The sequence below is a fragment of the Talpa occidentalis genome, unplaced genomic scaffold (assembly GCF_014898055.3).
Source record: "Talpa occidentalis isolate TD23 unplaced genomic scaffold, MPIMG_talOcc4v2.1 talOcc4.3, whole genome shotgun sequence".
NCBI classification, from domain to species: Eukaryota; Metazoa; Chordata; class Mammalia; order Eulipotyphla; family Talpidae; genus Talpa; species Talpa occidentalis.
Window position 1 is genome coordinate 136,857,739 of NW_023603184.1, and position 19,798 is coordinate 136,877,536.

Consider the following 19,798-nt stretch of genomic DNA (forward strand, 5'->3'; position numbering starts at 1 on the left):
TTATGGTCTGGAAGTCCTACCCGGAGGCTGCTCACTGAACTGGAACGGGCATCAAGGGCGGATGGGTGTGGGGGACAGGGCACCCCACTTGCCGCTCATTACCTGGGCCTCCTCACTACCTCCAGTGCTCCGTGAGCCCTGTTTCTCCCGGCCCTAATCCCCAATCCTTAGCAACTGACCATCTTGAATGCACTGGTGCCAACCAGGCCACAAGCACCTGAGGACAGGACCCTCACCTAGCACCCAGCCCTGGCCCCTGGCCGACCAGCCAGCTGGACCCCGCCCTCCCTTTCAGCTAATTCCAAGGCCAGGTCAGGCGGAGGCAAGGATGGACAAAATGCTTTGGGTTTGGGTGGGTTCCATCTTTCAGTCAATTGAGGCCTAAACAGCTACCCGGAGCAGACCAGACAGATAACAGAAACGAGTGAAGGGGGCCTGGCAGGGGTAGTGGGGAACTGTTGCAAGCAGCTCATTCAGCTCCAGATGGCCGCTGCCACACAAAACATAGCATATTGCCTGAGTTAAGAGAAGCAAAAACCTAAATTTTTAGAAAAATTGTAATTGGCAATTAGTTGAGGGGGAAAAACATGTATGGCAAGCAGGACATGGTCCACAGTCCACTGGTCTGCAACCTCAGGATTGAGTGCAGCCCCAGCCTAACCCTGGCTGCCCCTTTTTCCCTCCAGGCATGCTGGCTTCTGCTCCAGGCCTCCCCGCTCCCAAGGCCCGAGATGACACCAAACAGCACCGGGGAGACGCCCAGCCCCATCCCTGAAGGGGCCTTGGGGCTCTCCCTGGCCCTGGCCAGCCTCATTGTCGCTGCCAACCTGCTCCTGGCTCTGGGCATCGCCAGGGACCGCCACCTGCGCAGTCCACCTGCTGGCTGCTTTTTCCTGAGCCTGCTGCTGGCCGGGCTGCTCACGGGGCTGGCGCTGCCGTTGCTGCCAGGACTATGGAGCCAGAGCCTTCGGGGTTACTGGTCCTGCCTCCTGCTCTACCTGGCTCCCAACTTCTCCTTCCTCTCCCTGCTGGCCAACCTCCTGCTGGTGCATGGGGAGCGCTACATGGCAGTGCTGAGGCCCCTGCGGCCCCGAGGGAGCACTCGGCTGGCCCTGCTCCTTACCTGGGCTGGCCCCTTGCTCTTTGCCAGCCTGCCTGCTCTGGGGTGGAACCACTGGGCCCCTGGTGCCAACTGCAGCTCCCAGTCCGTCTTCCCAGCCCCTACCTCTACCTCGAAGTCTATGGACTCCTGCTGCCCGCCGTGGGTGCTGCCGCCCTCCTCTCTGCCCGGGTGTTGGCCGCTGCTCACAGCCAGCTGCGGGACATTCGCCGGCTTGAGCGGGCAGTGTGCCGAGGTGCACCCTCGGCCCTGGCCCGGACCCTTACGTGGAGGCAGGCGAGGGCACAGGCTGGGGCCACATTGCTCTTTGGGCTGTGCTGGGGCCCCTACGTGGCCACCCTACTCCTCTCGGTCCTGGCCTATGAGCAGCGCCCACCGCTGGGGCCGGGAACCCTGCTGTCCCTCATCTCCCTGGGCAGTGCCAGTGCAGCAGCTGTGCCTGTCGCCATGGGGCTGGGTGACCAGCGCTACACAGCCCCCTGGAGGGCGGCTGCTCGACGGTGGCTTCGGGTGCTGCGGGAAAGGGCCTCCCGGGGCAATACGGGCCGAGGCACCGCCTACCACACCAGCAGTCAAAGCAGCGTCGACCTGGACTTGCACTAGAGGAAGGGTCTGTTCCCATTCCTACCAGAAGAATCCATCCGTCTTGACCACCAAACCCGGCTCCACTTGCCTCCCCTCCTCTGGATGAGACCCTGCTCCTTTGGGCCCCACCCTGATCAAATAAAACTCCTCCGCCCCATACGTCATCTCATTCCACGCCCCAGAAGGGAAAGGCAGGTAGGCAGCTGCGGAAAGAACCTGGAGCCATACGTGCGGCAAGGGAGAGCCCAGCTCCAGACGGGCAAGCCATGGCCGGAGGACAACCACCACCGGACACGGGGCAAGCTGAAGTACCTGAAACCCCCACATCCGGGGGGCCTCGCCCTGACAAGCCCCTCCTGGTTGCTCCTTGTGTACAGTCGCTACAAAATTCACACAGACACAGTCTCTGGGAAGTATATTTTATTTACATTTTAAAATCTGTAACTAGTATCTCTTCCTTCTTTCCACCCCCAGAGACCTGGGAAGGGAAAGAACGGGAACCGCCAAGACCTACTCCCCACATACAAATACGCGCCCCCCATGGCTCACACCAGCAAATGAAAAGTGAAAGAGAAAGAGGTCGAACCTCCCTTGAAGGACCCGCCAGGTGGGGACGAGGGGAAGGAGACGGGCCCTGGGGAGGGTCTCTGAAGGGAAGAAAGGGACAGAGAGGGGGCAAGTCAGTTTGAAGGGGTTGGAAAGTAGTCTGAGGCCCCTCCCCTCCTCCTCCCAGGTACCCCAGCGCCTCTGCTGGTGGTGGGGGTGTCCCCTCAACACCAGACACGGAGCAGAGGCGGCGGTCACTAGCGGTCAGGTCTCTGGACACAAAATACTTTTGCTTTGTGGTCTCCTGATGTGGTCACCACCAGGGAGGCATCTCTGGAAACAGAAAGCACAGACTGAAGGAGCTAGGGATGTGGGGTGCAGCCCCAAGTCCACCATGAGGTGGACTCCAGCACATCCTCAATTCTAGGGCTGAGCCCTCCAGCCCTGCACGGACACACCCATGCTGAGAACACATTTGCTGAAGCCAGAGGCGAGTCCCAGCTCCAGTCCTTCAGCCCCAGGACTGAGACTCGAGAGGTTACTGGCCACCGGAACAAGGGCCTCAGGCTTCCCAGAACTCCTCCCTCACAGGCCATGCCCAGGCCTCAGGTCCCTGCTCCCCTCAGGAATCCCCTCCCTCCCACACCCCAAGGATGCCGTGGCCCTCCCTGTGCTAGTCCCACCTTCCCAATACACACACAGACCCTCCCCCACCTAGGCCAATTCACATACTTGCTGAGAGCAAAGTCCAGAATCTCGGCCGTATGGCCCCGGTAGTCAGTGAGCAGGCGGCCAGTCCGGGCATCCCAGAGGCGCACGATGCCATCCAGGCTGCAGGTGTAAACCACAGCGGTGCCCGCCTCCCACAGCAGCTGCACGATACCCGACTGCACCAGGGTACAAGTGTGAGGGCACAGGTGTCAGGGGCAGGAGAGTCGAGGCATCTGCTCCTAATGCTCATGGGGGATGGGGCGGGGGTGGGGGTGGACACGACACGCCACGGAGAAGGATCAAGCGGCAGCCACGTCTGGGGGAAATTCTCCCTCGGGCCTGGGCTTCCCCACAGCCATGGGTCCAGGCTGCCTGTACCTGGTGCTGACACTGGTGCCTGAGGGTCTGCGTTGACAGGTCATAGATGGCCAAGGTCCCATCCAGGTAGCCAACAGCTGCCAGTGGCATCCTGGGCAAAGGGGAGCACCAGCAAGGCTCAAGGAGGAGCCCAGACTCATGTGCCCATTACCCACTCTTCCCTGGTCCCCCCTCCCTCTTGTCTACAGGCTGAGGCCCTGCTCACACTCACACACTGCAGAAGCCCAGGGACTCCACGGAGTTGGATTCGCTCTCCTCCCCTTCTCCCAGGTTGGGCTGGGAGGCCACCGTCTCGGGTCTGAAAACACCGACCACCTGTGAGCCGAAAGAGACCATCAGAGAAGGGCCTGGGGCCTGAGTCCTCTTGCAAGAAGAAAGGCAGAGGGGTGAGTGAGGACGGGGAGAAGCAGCAGTGAGCGGAGGGCTCTGCAGCCAGGCTCCAGGCCCCACTCACCTTGCCAGTGGTGGCACTGACCAGCTTGGCCTGGCAGTCCACAGAGCCGGTTAGGATCAGGCTGCCATCCGGGTTGGTGGCAACACAGGTCAGAGGGCCCTGGTGACCCTCAGTCCCTAGGACGGAGCAGGGGCGCAAGTCAGACTTCATTCTGTCCCAAGTCCTACCCCGTCCTGAAAGGCCCAGGCCGACACCTCCTCCGCTCCCCCGCCCATACCTTTTAATACATGGATGGGGTTTCCCTGCTTCAGGTCCCAAACCCTGATGGTCCCATCTTCATAGCCGACCACAGCTCTCTTTCCTAAGGGGTCAGAGGCAGATGAAGAAAGGCTAGAAGGCACAGTCAGACACACCCGGCGCAGGACAGGGAGGAGGTGGGCAAGCCAGGAACGGACACACTGCGCGAGGGCACAGCAGAGGAGCCCCAACCCAGGGCGGGAAAGGGGGAGCTGTCTGCACCGCGCCCAGGCTGGTGCTCAAGGGGCAGCCCGGTTTGCCAGCTGTGGCCCAGAAGAGGCCTCGGGAGGGGCGAGAGCTTGGGGCCAAGCTCTCTGCATCCAGCAAAGGACACTCGGGGGAGCTGCTCTTACCATCGGGGAGGACGCGACCACAGGTGGCGGGGCAGTTGGGGCCCTGGAAGGTCTTGCAGTCACCATTTGGGACCTTCCACATCCAGGTATTGCCGTCAGCCGTGCCCGCCAGTAGGATAGGTGCCCGAGGATGCCACTCCATCCACTGGGCAGAGAGGAAGAGGGTAGTGTAAGCCCTAACAGCTTGTGATTTTTGTAATCCCAATGCTTGGCTAAACGCTGATGCCGACGCATGCACGTCAGAAAGGACGAGCTCGAATAAACACCTTGGCAGCCGCTACCCAGCCAAGCGGTCTCCCCACACCCAACCCCCCACGAGGTCTTTGCCTCATGGCTTAGTCTAAATAACTGGCCATTTGGGCCACTTGTGTTTATTTTCATCTTTTTCTGTCTCGTCCGAAGCTTTAAATTTTATGTTTTAAATTTGCCAATAAGGAGTGAGCCACAAAAGCCGAGACCCCCTACCCTTGATCCCAATCAAAAGCAGAAGGCCAGGCCCCTCTGAGCTCTTGCACATGCTCAGTCTCCCCTCTCTTTCTCCTGGCAGCCTGGCTGGGTGGCCGCAGATGTGTGGTCTAATTTCCAGGTCTTAAAAGTAAAAAACTTTTCATTTTACTTTTTTTTTCAGCCCCACCCAAGTTTTCCCTACTTCCAAAGTTAGTGGGGGCGTTCCAGATAACAGATACAGAAATTCTAGTCTTTGGGGATGCACTGACTCAGAGGTACCTTAGCTGGCATATGTGGGACTAGACCCCCAAGACCCCCAGAATTAAATCACTCTGATGCTCTCACCTCCAGGTCTCCTGCCTCAAAAGACCAGACCTCCTCCTTGGTGTCCACCTGCCACACTTTCAAGAGGCCACTCATGTCCCCTGTGGCCACTAAAGTAGAATCGTGGCTGAAACCTGCACATGTCACAGAGTCTTTATGGCCTGCAGAGAAAAGTGCAGTCAGGTACTTGGCCCCTAGAAAGGTCCAGCTGGGGGGGAAAAGGGTGAGCCCCAGCAGAGCAAGTGACCAAACTCACCACCACTCCAGGAATCTACACCCCCAGGCCTCCCCAAGGGAGACAGTGCTGGCCCCTCACTGAACCAAGTGTAGCCCAGGCCTATGCCTTACCTGTCCTATGCATTCTGCACCTCTACCTGAAATACCCACTCCGTTGTGCCCAAATACTCCTATTTCAATGCTATGTCTTCTAGGCCTTTCCCAGACTTCCTTGGCCAAGCTCTCCAAGGTGCTCCTTGGAGAGCGCCTCCCTCTCCTGTGCCCACAACAGACTATGTGATTCATCTTTGGGGCACTGGGACCCAGCACAGGGCTGACACAAACAGGGCTCAAGGAATGGCTGATGGATACAGGCCCACCCCCTGGGACTGCCCAAGGGGCAGGATCTCACCCAGGCCCCCCTTACCTGCACACTCGAAGAGCAGCTCCCCATCGCTGAGCCGCCACACAAAGGCTTTGTCATCTTCACCCCCCGTCACTGCCAAGGTGTTGGTCTTGGGGTCCAGGCTCACACAAAACACAGAAGCTATCCAAAGAGATATGTAATGAGTAAGAGAGGGGTCAGGCCTCCCACCTAGGGTTGTGCCCTTCAGGACCTCGGGGAACCACCCCTTCCAGCCCAAACTGTGCTTTCCTCCTGAAAAGGGGGGCATCCAAGTTCTTCTAAGTGTCAAGCATCAGGATGTTGGAGAAATTCCTCCCCAAGCTCTGAGTCCTTCACCAGGGCAGATCCCTCTACTGAGCTGCTCCCTTCGAGGGCCCCCCCCCCCCGTCACCCCCCACCCCACCCCCCCCCCCGCACTGATAACAAGAGAGCCTCTGGGCAAGGCTTACAGCATTCAGCAGGGGAGGCTGCCAGGCTGGGTGAGTGAGGAGTGCTCCACACACTGACTTCTTATCAAGAGGTAATATTTGGGATATTACATAAAATATGCTCAAAAAGGCACTCTTACTTCTAATTCATACTCAGATGACTTATTAACTTTTACCAAAAGTAGCTTTTTAAAAGAAAACTAAGACCAGAGAGGTTAACAGAGATCATGAGCCATCAAGTAGCAGAGGTAGCTTTGAACTCCCCAGGAGCCACGCTCTTCTCCATCCCCTCAGGCCACAAAGCCAGCATCTCCCATCTCTGCATCCCTCCTAGTGCTCCATCTCGATGATGACTGTGCTCACTGCCCACCTGCACCGAGTTTAAGACGGATCTCTCCCGAGACTTACCTGAGTGCAATGCGAAGGTGACCTCACTGTCGTCTGGACCCTCCATGCTGCCGACCACCCCATCCTGGGGCTCCAGGACCCAGCCCTCCTCATTGCCCTCTTCCTCTTCCTCCTCTTCCTCGAAGTCTACATCTTCCATCTCCTGGGCCAGATCATCTGCTTTGGGGACAGGGTTAAAAGATGGGGCTTAGCAGGCGATGAGAGGCCAGGGGAGAGGTGTGGGGGGACATGTGGCAAGAGAGTAAGGTGAGGTCTGACAGGTGGAATGAAACCGGGAGGAGGCGACATGTGGATCGGGGAGGGCGAAGGACCGGGGCTTAGCAAGAGACCGTGTGGGAAGGGAGCACAGAGGGGATGATGGGAAGGGGGTGTGTGAGGGGAAGGGCCGGAGGAGGCGTCAAGGGAACCCCCACCCCGGTCAGGCCGGAGAACTAAGTGTGGGGGAGGGGCCGGGGGGAGGGAGAGAGGGAGGGAGATGTCGGTAGGAACGACCGGTGAGGTGCGGAGGGGAGGGGGAGAGGTAGGGGTCAGAGGCCAGGGGTGAGCGCCTCCTGTCCCATGGCCTGAGGAGCGGCAGTTCTCACCCGGGTCCGGCGGACCGGGATCCAGTTCTACCACCTCGATAATCTCTTCATCACCATGGAAGCTCAGGGTCTCCAGTGGAGGGGTGTCAGCGGCGGCTCCGCTTTCCGATTCGGACTCCATGCGGCGAAAGCGGCCGATCCACTTCTCCGGGCCCAAACGCCTCCCAGAGTCAGCTCTGCGCGACGACGGGGAACTCGAGCCCCTCCTCCCGGGAGGAAGTAGGCGTAGGCGACTCCCCGGCAGGAAGAGCGGCGGCCTTTCGGCCAATAGCGAAAGGGAATGACTGGCGGGCCCACCAATCACAGGGCAGAGTTGGGAGACGGGGCCGGGGCGTGGCGGAGAGAACCCAAACTCCTCCCGATGTGGCTCCGCCCCCAACAGGAGGGAAACAAGCGAGCGTGCGCGTCTCCGTGGTCTCCTGGGAAGAGTAGTTCTCCCGGGTCCGCTCCGCGGGCTTCTGGGGGATGTAGTTTTTGGTTTGTAGTCAGGACGGAAGGAGCGGGGGAGGCCCCTTACGCAAACTACAATTCCCGGCGGGGAGCGCGGTGAAAGGGGGTGGGATCTGAACATGGCGGCGGTGGTAGCTGCTACGGCGCTGAAGGGCCGGGGGGCGAGAAATGCCCGCGTCCTCCGGGGTAAGGAGAGGGACCCCGGGAGGGCAATACTGCAGGAGGACCCCTTTTTTTCACACCGTAACGGGCGACAGCTGAAGGTTAGGGCTGTCCATTCCTGCCGTTCCCTCGGCAGGATCTTAAAGAGCCTGGGGGCTGCAAGATGCTCTCTAGAGGTCACCCGGTCCATCCCCCTGCCTTCGGGTTACGAGACACCTCCGGGGTCTGGCTTCGAGAAGGAGCCCCAAGGAAGCCTTGTAGACTCCCGCGCTCCAGGTGTTTCACACTCACCGCAGTGCAGAGGAAAGAGCCCTGAGCTTCTGGAGGCTTGGGTTCTATCCTCGGATAATTAGCCGTTTGACCTTGGGCGAAGCAGTTCCTCTCTTGGGGCTTCAGTTTCTTCTTCTATAAAATGAGGGGGTGGGTAGACTACCTTTAAGTTCCCTTCCATTGCTGACATTCTGCAGTTCGAAAACCTTTTCTTGGATTTTCTTCATACGTCTCGTATGAGTCCCACTGCAGTCCTTCCCATCCTGTGGTCTGAGGAGATGAACAGCGAATCTCGCTCGCCCGGCACCAGGGCGATGAGCCCGCAGTGACGTGGAAGTGGCTTCCAAAGGTGCCACCTCGGTGGCGATTTTCTCGTTTCCCTTTGTATTCTCCCTGGCACTTGTTACTCCAAAATGCAGTCACTCTCCTTCCGATCTCAACCTCTTCTCATGGTGCTTTCTTCCCATCTTCTCTTACTGACCTTCTTTATCTCCATCCGCAGGGATTCTCTCAGGAGCCACGTCTAACAAGGCTTCCCAGAATAGGACCCGGGCACTGCAAAGCCACAACTCCCCAGAGTGCAAGGAGGAACCTGAACCCCTGTCCCCTGAGCTGGAATATATTCCCAGGAAGAGGGGCAAGAACCCCATGAAAGCTGTGGGACTAGCCTGGTGAGTGTGAACTTACCCTTTGCCCACCATGGGGAGTGTTTCCAAGGGGGGGTGGCGGGACCCAGCTTTTCCAAGTTTCAGATGGTAAACTGAATCCAATGTAGTGTGGACAGAAATGCTGGGTGTGGGGACTGGAATCTCAGAGGAATGGGGGGGGTGGTCAGGGGAAGGTATGTGCAATTGAATAGACAGTGGGTTTTCTGTGGAGTGGAGTAAACTGAGCTAATCTAATTTGAATTCCTGGCTTCATCCACTTTTTGGGGAGCTTGGGGAGAGGTCCAGTTGAAATCTTTGAGATAATTGAGATGATGATGTGAGATTGTATTAGTCGTACAGTAGCACCTAGGAGGTGTTCAATACGTTTATTTGACGCTGACCTTAATACCTATTATCTACCTGTATCTAAAGGGAATGGAAGGGGAAATTAACATCTTCTTCAGCACCTGAGGTGTGCCAGTACTTGACAATGTAATGTTTTAGTTTTTTTTGAAATGAGTATTACATCCCCATTTCACTAATGAGGAAACTGAGACTCAGCTAAGATTCTTACCAGGTCTTGTGATTCCATGCTCTTTCCCCCCATACCCCCCAAAGTGCCTCCCAGTAGCAATTACTCAGATGAAAAAGGGGAGTAAGGGAGGGAGTATGGGGCAGTTCAGACAGACGGAACCTTTACCAAAACTTGAAGATGGGCAGTGTGGAGATCAGGCACAGCCAGTGTGGGCTCATGTTGAAGAGTGTCAGGATATAGGGGAAAGGAATGAAGATGTGGGCAGAAACCCAAGCACATGGGGCCTTTCGTGCCTTGCTTCAGAGTTTGGACTTGCCTAAGAGTGTGTGCCTTACCACCAGAAGTGGTAGAGAGCTGTTAGCACTGGCAGGATCTGATTTGTGTAGGGCTGACACAAGAGGTATTTCAATGTTCATGAGATTGATGAAGGTGGTATGAAATTCCCCCCAGCTCCTCTGGCTCAGGCTTGGCCCCTCCCCAAACCCCATGCACATTTCCCCACCCTTAGGGCCATCGGCTTCCCCTGTGGTATCCTCCTCTTCATCCTCACCAAGCGGGAAGTGGACAAGGACCGTTTGAAGCAGATGAAGGCTCGGCAGAACATGCGGGCATCCAACACGGGCGAGTATGAGAGCCAGAGGTTCAGGTCCTCCTCCCAACATGCCCCGAATCGTGGAACTGAGTCCGGGGTGCAGGCCTGAGGAACACTGTAGCCCTCCCCTAGACTGTTGACTGTGGCCTCTTGAGCCAGAAGCCCTTTGGGTTTGACTTCAATTCTGATCCTTGCCTCTGAATTCCACCAGAGGGCGCATGAAGCCCAGGCTGCTGCCAGCTCCTGGCCCTGTCCCTTCCCTCCGAAGCAGCCAGCCAAAGATAAATAAAATTGAGTGTAAAGGAAACAGGACTGGGTTTGTGAGTCCCTTGGGAGGGGAGTGGCAGAGGGTGGGACCGGTTACTATGTGCTCCCTCTCACTGAAGTGCTCAGAGTATTGGATGATTGGAGAAACTAGATTTAAAGCACTAGCCTGGGCTCAAGCCCTGTGGACCAAACCCTCAGAACTGCTGGTCAGGAGGGTGGAGTCCCACTCAACCTTGAACAAATAATTGAGAATCAAAGAGGGCATTCAGGGGGTGGAGGAGAAAAAGCACTACTTTTGCCTGAATCCAAATGACTCAGCCTCTCTGGGCCTCAGTTTCCTTATTTGTAATGGGAAGGTCTAAGGCAAAGATTCTAAGTCTGAATCTAGGGTCCCACCCCACCCCATCCCCACATGTAAAATTGTATGTATACATACAGCCTTGTGGGGAAAATGTCTACAGCTCTCTTGAATTTTTCATCTTTATTAAAATTTATAAATACATGAGCTACTAACACAGATCCTTTAATAAAAGACAACCTAGGTTCTCAGACTATCTGCTTTCCATTCATTTAGTAATGTTAGAAAGTCCACTGCTTACTTGAGAATGGTGAAAAACAGCAAGTAATATTTTAGTGTCACAAGTTTTCATCCCATAGGTCGTGACAGGGTGTCTGGGCCTCCCAGGTCAAAGGACCATGTGGTTGATGTCAGGAGACCTCCAGTATTATCTTTTACAATTCCTTAGAAATTTCAGTGGACACCTGGCCAACCAGAACATTGTATTACTCTATGGGTTAAAGTGTGGTTCTGGGGCCATGCTTGAGGGTTTGCAGTTTTAACCCTTTACTCCCCATTGAGGTACTCCAAAGGGTAGCTTCTCAAAGGAGTCAGCTGTACTCAATCTTTCAAACCATCCAAGTTACAAACCATGTTTATCTCCCCCAAATAGCATTTTATTCACCTTACCAATTCTCCCTACCAAATAAAGAACCCAAAAGTATTGAGTCTATTAGGTAAGGGACCTCTGCTCTCCCCAAACTGAGTTATTTGGGATCCTGAGGGGGCAGAAATGACATGAAAGCAGACCAGTAGCCTTTCCCCAAGAGTCCAGATATTGAGAAGGGTCCGTGGCAAAGAAAAGGTCACGTGCTGCCCCAGCCACAGCTGTTTGAGCATCTAGGCAGGCCCAGGAGTACAGCTGGCAGCCCTGCCCCTGAGCCTATTGTCTCCAGCGCAGACAGCACAGGGGCAATGTTATTTCATTATCTTAGAAAAGATGGGAGAGAACCAACCAGAACTCAAAGGTAGGCCTCACCTGCTTTGGGCAGGGCCAGATTCATTCTTCCAGGCACATACCTTTCAAATGCTGAAAACCAGAGCTGAACAGGGTCTTAACTTCTGAACATAAAACTTTATTATATTTCTAATTATGAATTTTGCATGATATATTTAGGACCAAGTACTTAACAGAGAAGTCCTAATTATACCCTTGGGCTGACCTGGTTTCCATCCTAACCCAAAAAAGTGACCCTTGTCCACCTTCCCCACTCCAGCTTGAGGCACTTGGTGTCACAAAGGAAGTAGTAGCTGGCTGGAGAGATGGGGCTCAAGTCTAAAACCCCCCAGCATGAGTTAACAGAGAGGAAGTCTCCTTCCTGTCAGGGCCTTCCCCCAGTGAGCAGGAGGAAAGCACACAGAAGCTTCCATGGATACCACAGCTCTGAGGCTGGGCGTGGGGAACCCAAAGCATCTTCCCTGCTTCCACCCCTAGTGTGTCTTCACCCTAGTTACTTCCTGGCCACACTTAGGATCCTACACACCACCACCCCCTCTCCTGATCTTTGCCCCTGAGTCCAGGAAGCCAGCGGTCCCTCTGACTAGAAATCTTGAGGCACCCAGGAAGCCCCAGGCAGCTTTGAAGAATAGGGACCAAATGGCTGAAAGTGAATCTGCATTGCCCTCTCCACAGCCACAAAGCCCAGGGCTAATATTGCTGGGCCCTCTGCTTGACCATGCTCACTCTGCTCTTCCTCCCTACCCCTCACCCTGATAAAGAGTATATACATGCCATTGAAAGAAGATGGGGCTGAAGCAGGGGAGACCCACAGGCACTGATCTTTTCCACCTTCCTGAGCTGGAAGGCACCACAGGTTGCCACAGAAGTACAGGATAACGGCCTGTCCAGGAGGCTGGGGACAGAGCTCTCTGGTTTAGCTGGGGGGTGAGAGAGGAAAAAGCTCTAGCTCCGGAGGCCAGAAGAAGCCTGTCAGAGATGGAAGCCTCACCCTCTTGAAGTCACTTCTACCACTCATATTCCCTTTCAGCTGTAGAACTGGCTCTTTTCATCCCTCCCCTTCTAACCCTAGCGATTCAGAAGAATCTAGTGTCGTGTGGTGGTGAAGGGAGAAGGCACATCTTCAGCCTAGTCCCTGCCCAAGGTGAGGGAGTTAGGTCCTTAACCCCTGCCAGGTCCCTGCACATCTACAGCCACAGAGGTCTCCCAGGCCAGGACAGAAAGGAAAAGAGGCATATTACATGAGGGGAAGGAGAAAGGTCTGAGACCCAGACCCCAGTCGTAGGGCCCAGCCTTCCAGGGGAGGGAGAGCCCAAGGTGATGCAGGTTGGGGTGCTCCTTAATTGCGATCCCCCAGCAGCTGCAGCACAAAGGTGAAGATATAGATGATGTCTGTGTAGATCTGCAGGGCGCCAGTGATGTAGTCCTCTGGGCTGATGGTGTGCTTCCGGTTCCCCAGGACCAGCTGCGTGTCGTACGCCAGGAACTGCAGGGGCAGGGAAGCCATAAGTGAGGACCTCAGGCTCTGTGGGCAGCAGCTCTGTCCCAAGAGTCTGTGCCATGCAGTGTGCTTGGAAGACCCATTAATGCACAGCACACCCATGGCTACCTTCAAGTGGTTCAGTCTAAAAAGGGAGGGAGACACACTGTCTCTTACACGCCTGCTGGGGTTCTAAGAGCAGGCAGGTGAACACAAGATGGCAGGAATGCCCAGAAAACCAGCACAACCTCTGACAGTGGGGAGCGGGAAGCGAGGCTATGGCTCTATTCCCTGCCTCCCAAACTGCCTGAATTCATGCTCCACTTGCTCAGGTCCTCCCCGCCATCCCCTCAGCTCCCCGTCCTAGAGGGGGCAGGCCTTACTCACCAAGGTGAAACAAATGGCCCCCAGAGCAGCATAGACCATGTGGAGCCAGTACATCTGAGGAGGAGGACAGGGATGGTGTTAGAAATCTTAGCCAAGCGTGGCCAAGGCAGGCCCTCCAGCCAGCTCCCCCGGCATTTGGGTGGGAATGCCAGAAAGGCCTACTTCTCCCTTCCAGATCTGGGGAGAGGCTAAGAATGGTAACATGTCTGCGGAGAAGACAGGCCATCCTCCAATGGCTATATAAAACCAATCTCACTTAAGGTACAGGGGCGTCCACTAGATTTCTGGAAGAAAGACGGTGGTAGAGTCATAGTGCTGGCAGGGGCAAGCCACCTGGGAGGGCTCACACCCCTGTACAGCAGGTTGAAGAGCCCCATCTTTGTTCCCTCAGTTGTAATCAACATTCTAGCCTTGGGGGAAACCCCCAATCACTATGATGAATCAGCCCAGCCTTGCGGGTAGCCCCCCCAACCACCATGATCAATCAGAACCAGGGAGCACCCCCAGGTGCTGTCCACAGAAGAGCAGAGCCAGCCCAGGGGACAGCCCTGTTCTCCCCTCTCAGCCATAATCCTCCTTTCAGCCTAAAGTCTCTTGCTTAGAGACTGGGATAGAAAAGTAGTGGGCTACTGTGAGCCCAAAGGCCCTTCCACCCAAGCTCATCTTCTCGGTCGCTCACCTGGCCTGCTGCCTATCTCAAATGTCAGACCTAATCCGCTGCTTCCCATAAGAATTCTACTCGCTACCCAGAGCACTTCAGCATGGGTCTCTTTGCTAGCCAGTCGAGAGGGTCAGGAGGTCAGGGCCTGCCCAAGGGCCTGTAGGGCCAGGGTGAGGGACTGATACACCACATCATATGAAAACATCTGCCCTGAGCACTGGTTCACTGACCCTAGCTCTTCTGGGACACTCACATATTTGAAGGACAGCACAATGGCAGTGACAATCCCAGTCACCATCATCACAATCCCCAGGACACAGAAGAGACCTGTGCACGAGGTGAAGTCCACCTGTAGGGAAGGGAGAAGGTGCCCCAGTTAGACAGGTGCCACAACCATAATCCCATCAGACTTGCCCTGCCCCCCCACCAGGGCTGCCTCTGTGGCAAGAGGGGAGACATGGGCATAGCCATGATGATCAACTGAGAGGCACAAGCAGCTGTTTCGTAGGTGCAGATCTGAGAGGAAGGGGAATAGGATGTCTAAGGGAAATCCCTGGTGTGTAGGGGTGTGAGCCCTCCCAGGCCTGCTCAAGTAACAAGCCCAAAAGGGGAGCCCTGGACAAGGAAGGAGGTGAGACAGCCAGGGCAGAGCCCTCCATGCCCTCACCTTGGTCTGGAAGCAGAAGACGGTGACTGAAATGGACACCACCGCAGTGATGATCATGGCAATGATGACAGCTTTGGTGCTATACATACTGGGGGAGAAGGAATTAAGATAAGGCAGCGACAGAAGGACTCTGCCCAAAGTCCCCCCATGCAGATGCCCGCCAGCCCAGGGATGCTCCACAGCCCCGTAACACGCTTCCCAGGCGCGTGGCGACTTGCCCCTGAAGGTACCTAGAAATGGTGCCCGTCATGAAGCCCATGGCCAAAGTCTGAGGGAAGGACAGAGACAAGAATGGAAAACGTTAAGACGAGGTGGGACTTTGGCAGCATGGCCTTGCTGGCCCCCCCAGGACTGAGCACAGAATTGGGGAGGAAGGAGGCAGACACCTAGGAGACCAGGCCCGGCCACACCTTCCACTGGCGTTCCCCCTCCTTCCCTGGGATCTCCCTCCCTCACACCACCTCCACACCCTCCCTCAACTCTTCTAGACTTACAAAGAGGGTCAGCAGGATGATGTTCCATGGGAAACGGCGCCTGAAGGGAAACAAACCATCATTAAGTGACTCACAGCTGACCAGGGCGTGGTGTCAGGGGCCCCTGCAGAGAAGTTCCTGGCTCCTGTGCCTAAAGGTTAGGCCTTGATTTGGCAGAGGGGAGGCTGGCACAACCTTTGGTACCTGTTCAGGAGTTCTATGTAGGAACAGCACCAGGCAGGGACACAGACCTGGGCTGTGGAGCCACAAAAACCTAGGTTTGTTTGCAACCCTTACTCTACCTGTGTGACTGTGAAAAAGTTACTCAGCCTCTTTGGGCCTTAGGTTCTTCCTGTTTGTTAAGTGGCTAAAATGCTACATATCTTGCAGAGGTGCTATAAGAATGGTAACTAGCTGGATCCTGCACGCACAGGTCCTTGTGCACACCTGGCAGTAATTACTGTCATCCTCATCATCATGGTCACTGCTGCAGTGCCATTCAGCTGCCATAAGGATCCCCTTTCTTCCCAAATACTGGCTCCCCTCCCCACCCCTCCCTTCTCACTGTCTAAATCTCAGCGACTCACCTGGGTCCCTGGCAGCAGATAAGGGTCATGTAGGTGACTATGAAGACAACGCTGGGGAGAAAGAGATGGGGAAGTAGTCTATAGGCCCAACCTGCCCGTCGTTCCCTCCCAGCCCACCTGGAACACTCCCCAGTGGCAGGTTGGAGGCTCACAGAGCTGTTTGCTAGTCTGAGGGAAAGCTGCCTAGTGGACAAGTTACCCCCAGCCAGGGCCACTGAGAGCCTCTGACAGGGGTTTGGGCCAGGGGAGTGTTGAGCAGCCACAGCAGATAGGCCAGTGGACATGGGGACCATTTGCAGTGTGCATGACACCACCAGTTCCCACCCTCTGCTCTGGGATTCTGTGACTCTGTGACCCTTATTGGTGGTCGCACACACCCATGCTTCCCAACACACTTACCAACTTAAAGGGCCTGGGGTCAAAAAAGCATTTTGATCCCTGCCCCGAGGACTGGCCAACTGGAAATGGAAAAATGGAAACCACCAACCCCTACCCCCAATTCCGTCTCCTTGCCCTGAGCAGAGCAACACAGACTCACTAGGATACATAGTAGACAGCCACGTTTTTCCTCACAAATTCGCCGACCGGCGTCCTGTGGAGCAGGGGAAGACCAGAGGAGTCACACCGATTGTCACCTCCTTTTTGTGTCCTACCCAGCAGCCTGTACTCCTTCCTCAGTGGCCCCATCCCAACTCCTCTTCCCCTCCACCTAAGAAAAGGACTCACCCACCCTACACTCCCAGCATATGACCCCAAGCCCTAGGCCCAGGACCCCAGAGACTCACACAAAGGTGAAGACAGCGATGATGGCCACTGTGATGAGCAGCTGGATGGAGATGATGGTGTAAACCTGGAACACAGCCAGCAGGGGGCAGCACGGTCACCAACCTCCGCCCTGCCCCTCCCCCTCCCCAGGAAGCAGCTGGGTCCAGGACCCAGGAGCCCAAAGACCCTACCACCCTCCCCTTGCCCCATCTTTTGTTAAGATCTGCTCTTCCTAGTACAGAGCCCTCCTCAGCTGCAGCCGGGCCTAATGGTCAGCCCCTAACCCAAACCCTGAGCAGTCTGACTCAGCTACCAGCCACACCCTCAGAGCTTGGGATCACTCCTTCCCCTGCCTCATTACACTCCCTGGTACGGCCTCTGCATTTGCAGGTTTAGTCTGACATTTGTGGGGTCTCCTGCAGTGCAGATGTGACAGGAAGAGGGTTAAGGCAGCAGCAAATCTGCATGGCAATGAGTGCTCCCCCTCCCCAGAGCCCTTGGGACCCTGCCTCCAAGCCCATAGCTCACCTTTCGGATGAAGGCGTGCCGGACTTTCCTGTCATCCCACTCTCCAGGCCCAAAGCTGTCGCTCACTGCTCTCTCCCCATCGTAACCTGGGCCTGGGGACAGATCACACATGACTACTTGGGGACCGGGGACATGAAGCCTCAATCCCAAAGTCTCCATGACACTGTCTCAGTCTCAGATCTCCAGCCAAAAGACAGAACTCCTTGCCCAAGCCAGAGGCCTTGGTTGCCCTCAGAACTGGCCTGGACCCCCTATAGAGCAATGTGCCCATCGCAAGGGGGCTTAGGTGTGAGCCATTCCATCAGCACGCATTCCCCACCCACACACGGATGCTCAGGCAGGCACAGCTGGAGCATCAGAGGAGCACGGGTCAGCGCAGGGGACTCCAGGATGGAAAGGCAGGAAAAGGGAGGCAGAAACAAGGTGCACAGAGGCTGAAGGACAGCCTGTTAACACCATGAGCTATGTCAGGCCTCGCTGTCAAGGCCAAACAAATAGCGGGACTTGGGAAAACAGCCGTGTTAGAGGCAGCGAGCACAGGGCCCGCACGACTGATGGTGAGGGATGTGCGCAGCTACCATGACGTGTACAGACGGGCACTAGCTGAGTTCCAGGCGCCAGGCTGCTGCAGGAACACTCCGGAAGGCTTCTTCAGGAGCTGCTTTCAAAATTCCCATGTGAGCCAGCCAGGAACAATCCACTACATCCGAATCTCATTTTTTTTAAAGATTGATTTATTTATGCATATAAGAACTGGGATGTAGGCTAGAGGTGCGGGGGGTGGTGGTGGTGGTGAGAGGATTCACCAGAGTAGGGAGCAGAACAGGTGAAACAGGCGAAGGCGAATCTACTGAAATACACTGCTGAGGGGAGCAGCAGGCGAGACAGGAGAGGTCTGCTGTGCCATGTGGGTAGCTCCCTGGCGGCCTGGGGATTGAACTCATGCTGCAGTGGCTGGCAATAGCTTGACAGCGCTGTGTCTTTAACCCCTGTGCCACGAGGGAGACCCTAATCTCATCTAACTTTTGACCGAATATAGCACTTACATACCATGATCTTTATCAACCATCCAAAAGATTTCTAGATGTTTGCAAAAGTCAGAGGATACCTTAATGGATAAGGATTTGCAACACACCAACAATTTCTTTCTTTTTTTTTTTTAAGTGCTTTGGCTTCCAAAGGCAGCTCTTAAGAGACAAGTCTGGGTGGGATGGCAACTGCCCAGTTAGGAAATGGGGGTGGTCTGCTAAGGTAACTGCTCTGAAGCAATGAATCACTTCACCCGGCCATTTTCCCTCCTGACCTGCAAGTTCAGGTGTGTCTCACGGGCTGAGTCTCCTGGTTGAATAAAGGGGGGGCTAGCAATTGGTTAAAAGGTTGAATAAAGGGGGAGCTAGCAGGGGCTAGGTACTGAGGGGAGAAGTAGGGAGGTAACAAAGATGGGGAAATGGATGGAGAGGTCTAAAAAGAAGACGAGAAAGGAATTAAAGAGGAAGTTAAGAGACAAGGAAGGCCCAGGGTGGCCTTGGTGCTACAATACTAGTGCCGTTCCCTCCCACCCACCCTACACCCACCTGCAGGGACTCACCGTAGTTCATGGGCATCGGATGGATGGGGGGCATAGGCTGTGGGTAGCCAGCAGGGTGACCGTAGCCAGGCTGGGGATAGGCAGGGTAGGGAGGATACCCACCGGGCTGCCCATAGCCCCCCTGTGGTGGAGAGCCAGGGTACAGGGGGTTGCGGTCATCATACGGAGGGGGTGCGCTGGGGTTGGACATGGTTCCTCAAGGGCTGAGGGGAGACCCCCACTGCTGAGACCTAAAATGGGAGAATAGAAAAACAGTCACGAGTAGTTCCGCCCTGCTCAATCAGCCCTGTGAGGGCTGCCTGCCTTCGTGTTGGGGCTCCCGTGTTGAGGCGCCCCTCGTATTTTCTCCGTCCCTCAGTGTCATTCCCTGCCCACCTCACCACCTGCCCACCAGCTTAGCCCCTGCTCCTCTGCCAGCATGCCAGCTCTCTGTCCACCATCCTGACTGGGCAGCTTCCTGACCTAGGAAAGCAGGAGGAGGGGGGTTTGTAGCGGGAGCACAGAGCAGAGGCTAAGCATCAGTGGGTGAGAGATGACAGCAGAGGCCTGGGAACTCCACTGTTCTCATTTAAGAAAGCCTTCCAGAGAAGAAGCTGGATGGCTCCAGTGAAGCCTCCCGGTGAGTCACAGGGCCAGCTGGGATCCACTGAAGGGGTCAGCCCAGCCCCCATGGCAGCTGGCAGGAACACAGGCCTGAAAGGCAGAGCTGGGGAGGAGCCAGGGCCCAAAGTGGAGGGTGGGGGAGGAGGCGGAGGACAAGGTTGGTACAAGGGCTGTGAACTCCAGGCCAGGGCAGGCTGAGTCAGGGGACGCCTGAGAGGCTGGGCGAGTGGGTGCTGGCCACTAAGGCTGGGAGGCTGCACAAAAGGGCAGGGCTGAGACAAGACTTTCTGGTTCCTTCAAATACCAGCTGAGGTGCATGATAGGCCTGTGGCAGCGTGTAGCAGCCTGTGACCACAGCCATTAACTTCATGGCTTTTCCTGAAGTGCGTGGCACCTCAGAGCCTCCTTAAGGAGAGACACAGCTTTTGAACACTGAGGTATCCCTGTGATTCCTGCCTGTCTCCCCCCTAGGAGCCATGGCCAATGGGCAAGGGAGGGCCCTGAGGAGCTAGGCCACAAGATCCAATCAATACCTTCTCTGCAGCTGGAAGAGCCCCTCAGCCAGGGGAGAGCTGAGAGGCCAGGAAGAGGCAGGTTTAGAAACAGAGCTCAAGGAGACTTCCAGGTCGTACAGCACCAAATGC

At 55.8% G+C, this 19,798-nt stretch overlaps 4 protein-coding genes across 5 annotated transcripts; 2 read left to right on the forward strand and 2 right to left on the reverse strand.

Annotated features, from left to right (window-relative positions):
* Positions 1 to 731: 731 nt before the first annotated feature.
* GPBAR1 (G protein-coupled bile acid receptor 1) lies at positions 732 to 1,771 on the forward strand. Its single transcript, XM_037524021.1, is given in 2 exon segments — positions 732 to 1,215; positions 1,218 to 1,771. Coding segments are annotated over 2 exon segments (990 nt in total). The 3' UTR covers positions 1,724 to 1,771.
* A 339-nt stretch (positions 1,772 to 2,110) lies between these two features.
* On the reverse strand, positions 2,111 to 7,419 carry AAMP (angio associated migratory cell protein). 2 transcript variants are annotated; one of them, XM_037524023.2, is made up of 11 exons: positions 7,198 to 7,419; positions 6,614 to 6,769; positions 5,799 to 5,918; positions 5,177 to 5,316; positions 4,385 to 4,529; positions 4,012 to 4,095; positions 3,795 to 3,910; positions 3,552 to 3,655; positions 3,341 to 3,431; positions 2,984 to 3,138; positions 2,111 to 2,584 (listed from the first exon to the last, which is right to left on the reverse strand). In XM_037524023.2, the coding sequence occupies exons 1-11, from the start codon at positions 7,316 to 7,318 to the stop codon at positions 2,509 to 2,511; spliced, it is 1,308 nt and encodes a 435-aa protein (XP_037379920.1). In that variant the 5' UTR covers positions 7,319 to 7,419; the 3' UTR covers positions 2,111 to 2,508. The 2 variants fall into 2 exon arrangements, with proteins under 2 accessions (XP_037379920.1, XP_037379919.1); XM_037524022.2 differs by having other exon boundaries at positions 6,614 to 6,772.
* Positions 7,420 to 7,623: 204 nt separating this feature from the next.
* Positions 7,624 to 10,678, forward strand: LOC119256201 (probable hydrolase PNKD). The gene is made up of 3 exons (XM_037524026.2): positions 7,624 to 7,833; positions 8,582 to 8,750; positions 9,770 to 10,678. Exons 1-3 carry the CDS (start codon positions 7,767 to 7,769, stop codon positions 9,960 to 9,962), a joined length of 429 nt encoding a protein of 142 aa, XP_037379923.1. The 5' UTR covers positions 7,624 to 7,766; the 3' UTR covers positions 9,963 to 10,678.
* On the reverse strand, positions 10,574 to 18,774 carry TMBIM1 (transmembrane BAX inhibitor motif containing 1). The gene is made up of 11 exons (XM_037524025.2): positions 18,552 to 18,774; positions 16,964 to 17,055; positions 16,456 to 16,520; positions 16,209 to 16,262; positions 15,671 to 15,721; positions 15,105 to 15,144; positions 14,841 to 14,878; positions 14,611 to 14,698; positions 14,197 to 14,292; positions 13,283 to 13,336; positions 10,574 to 12,901 (listed from the first exon to the last, which is right to left on the reverse strand). The coding sequence occupies exons 1-11, from the start codon at positions 18,739 to 18,741 to the stop codon at positions 12,755 to 12,757; spliced, it is 915 nt and encodes a 304-aa protein (XP_037379922.1). The 5' UTR covers positions 18,742 to 18,774; the 3' UTR covers positions 10,574 to 12,754.
* Positions 18,775 to 19,798: the final 1,024 nt, after the last annotated feature.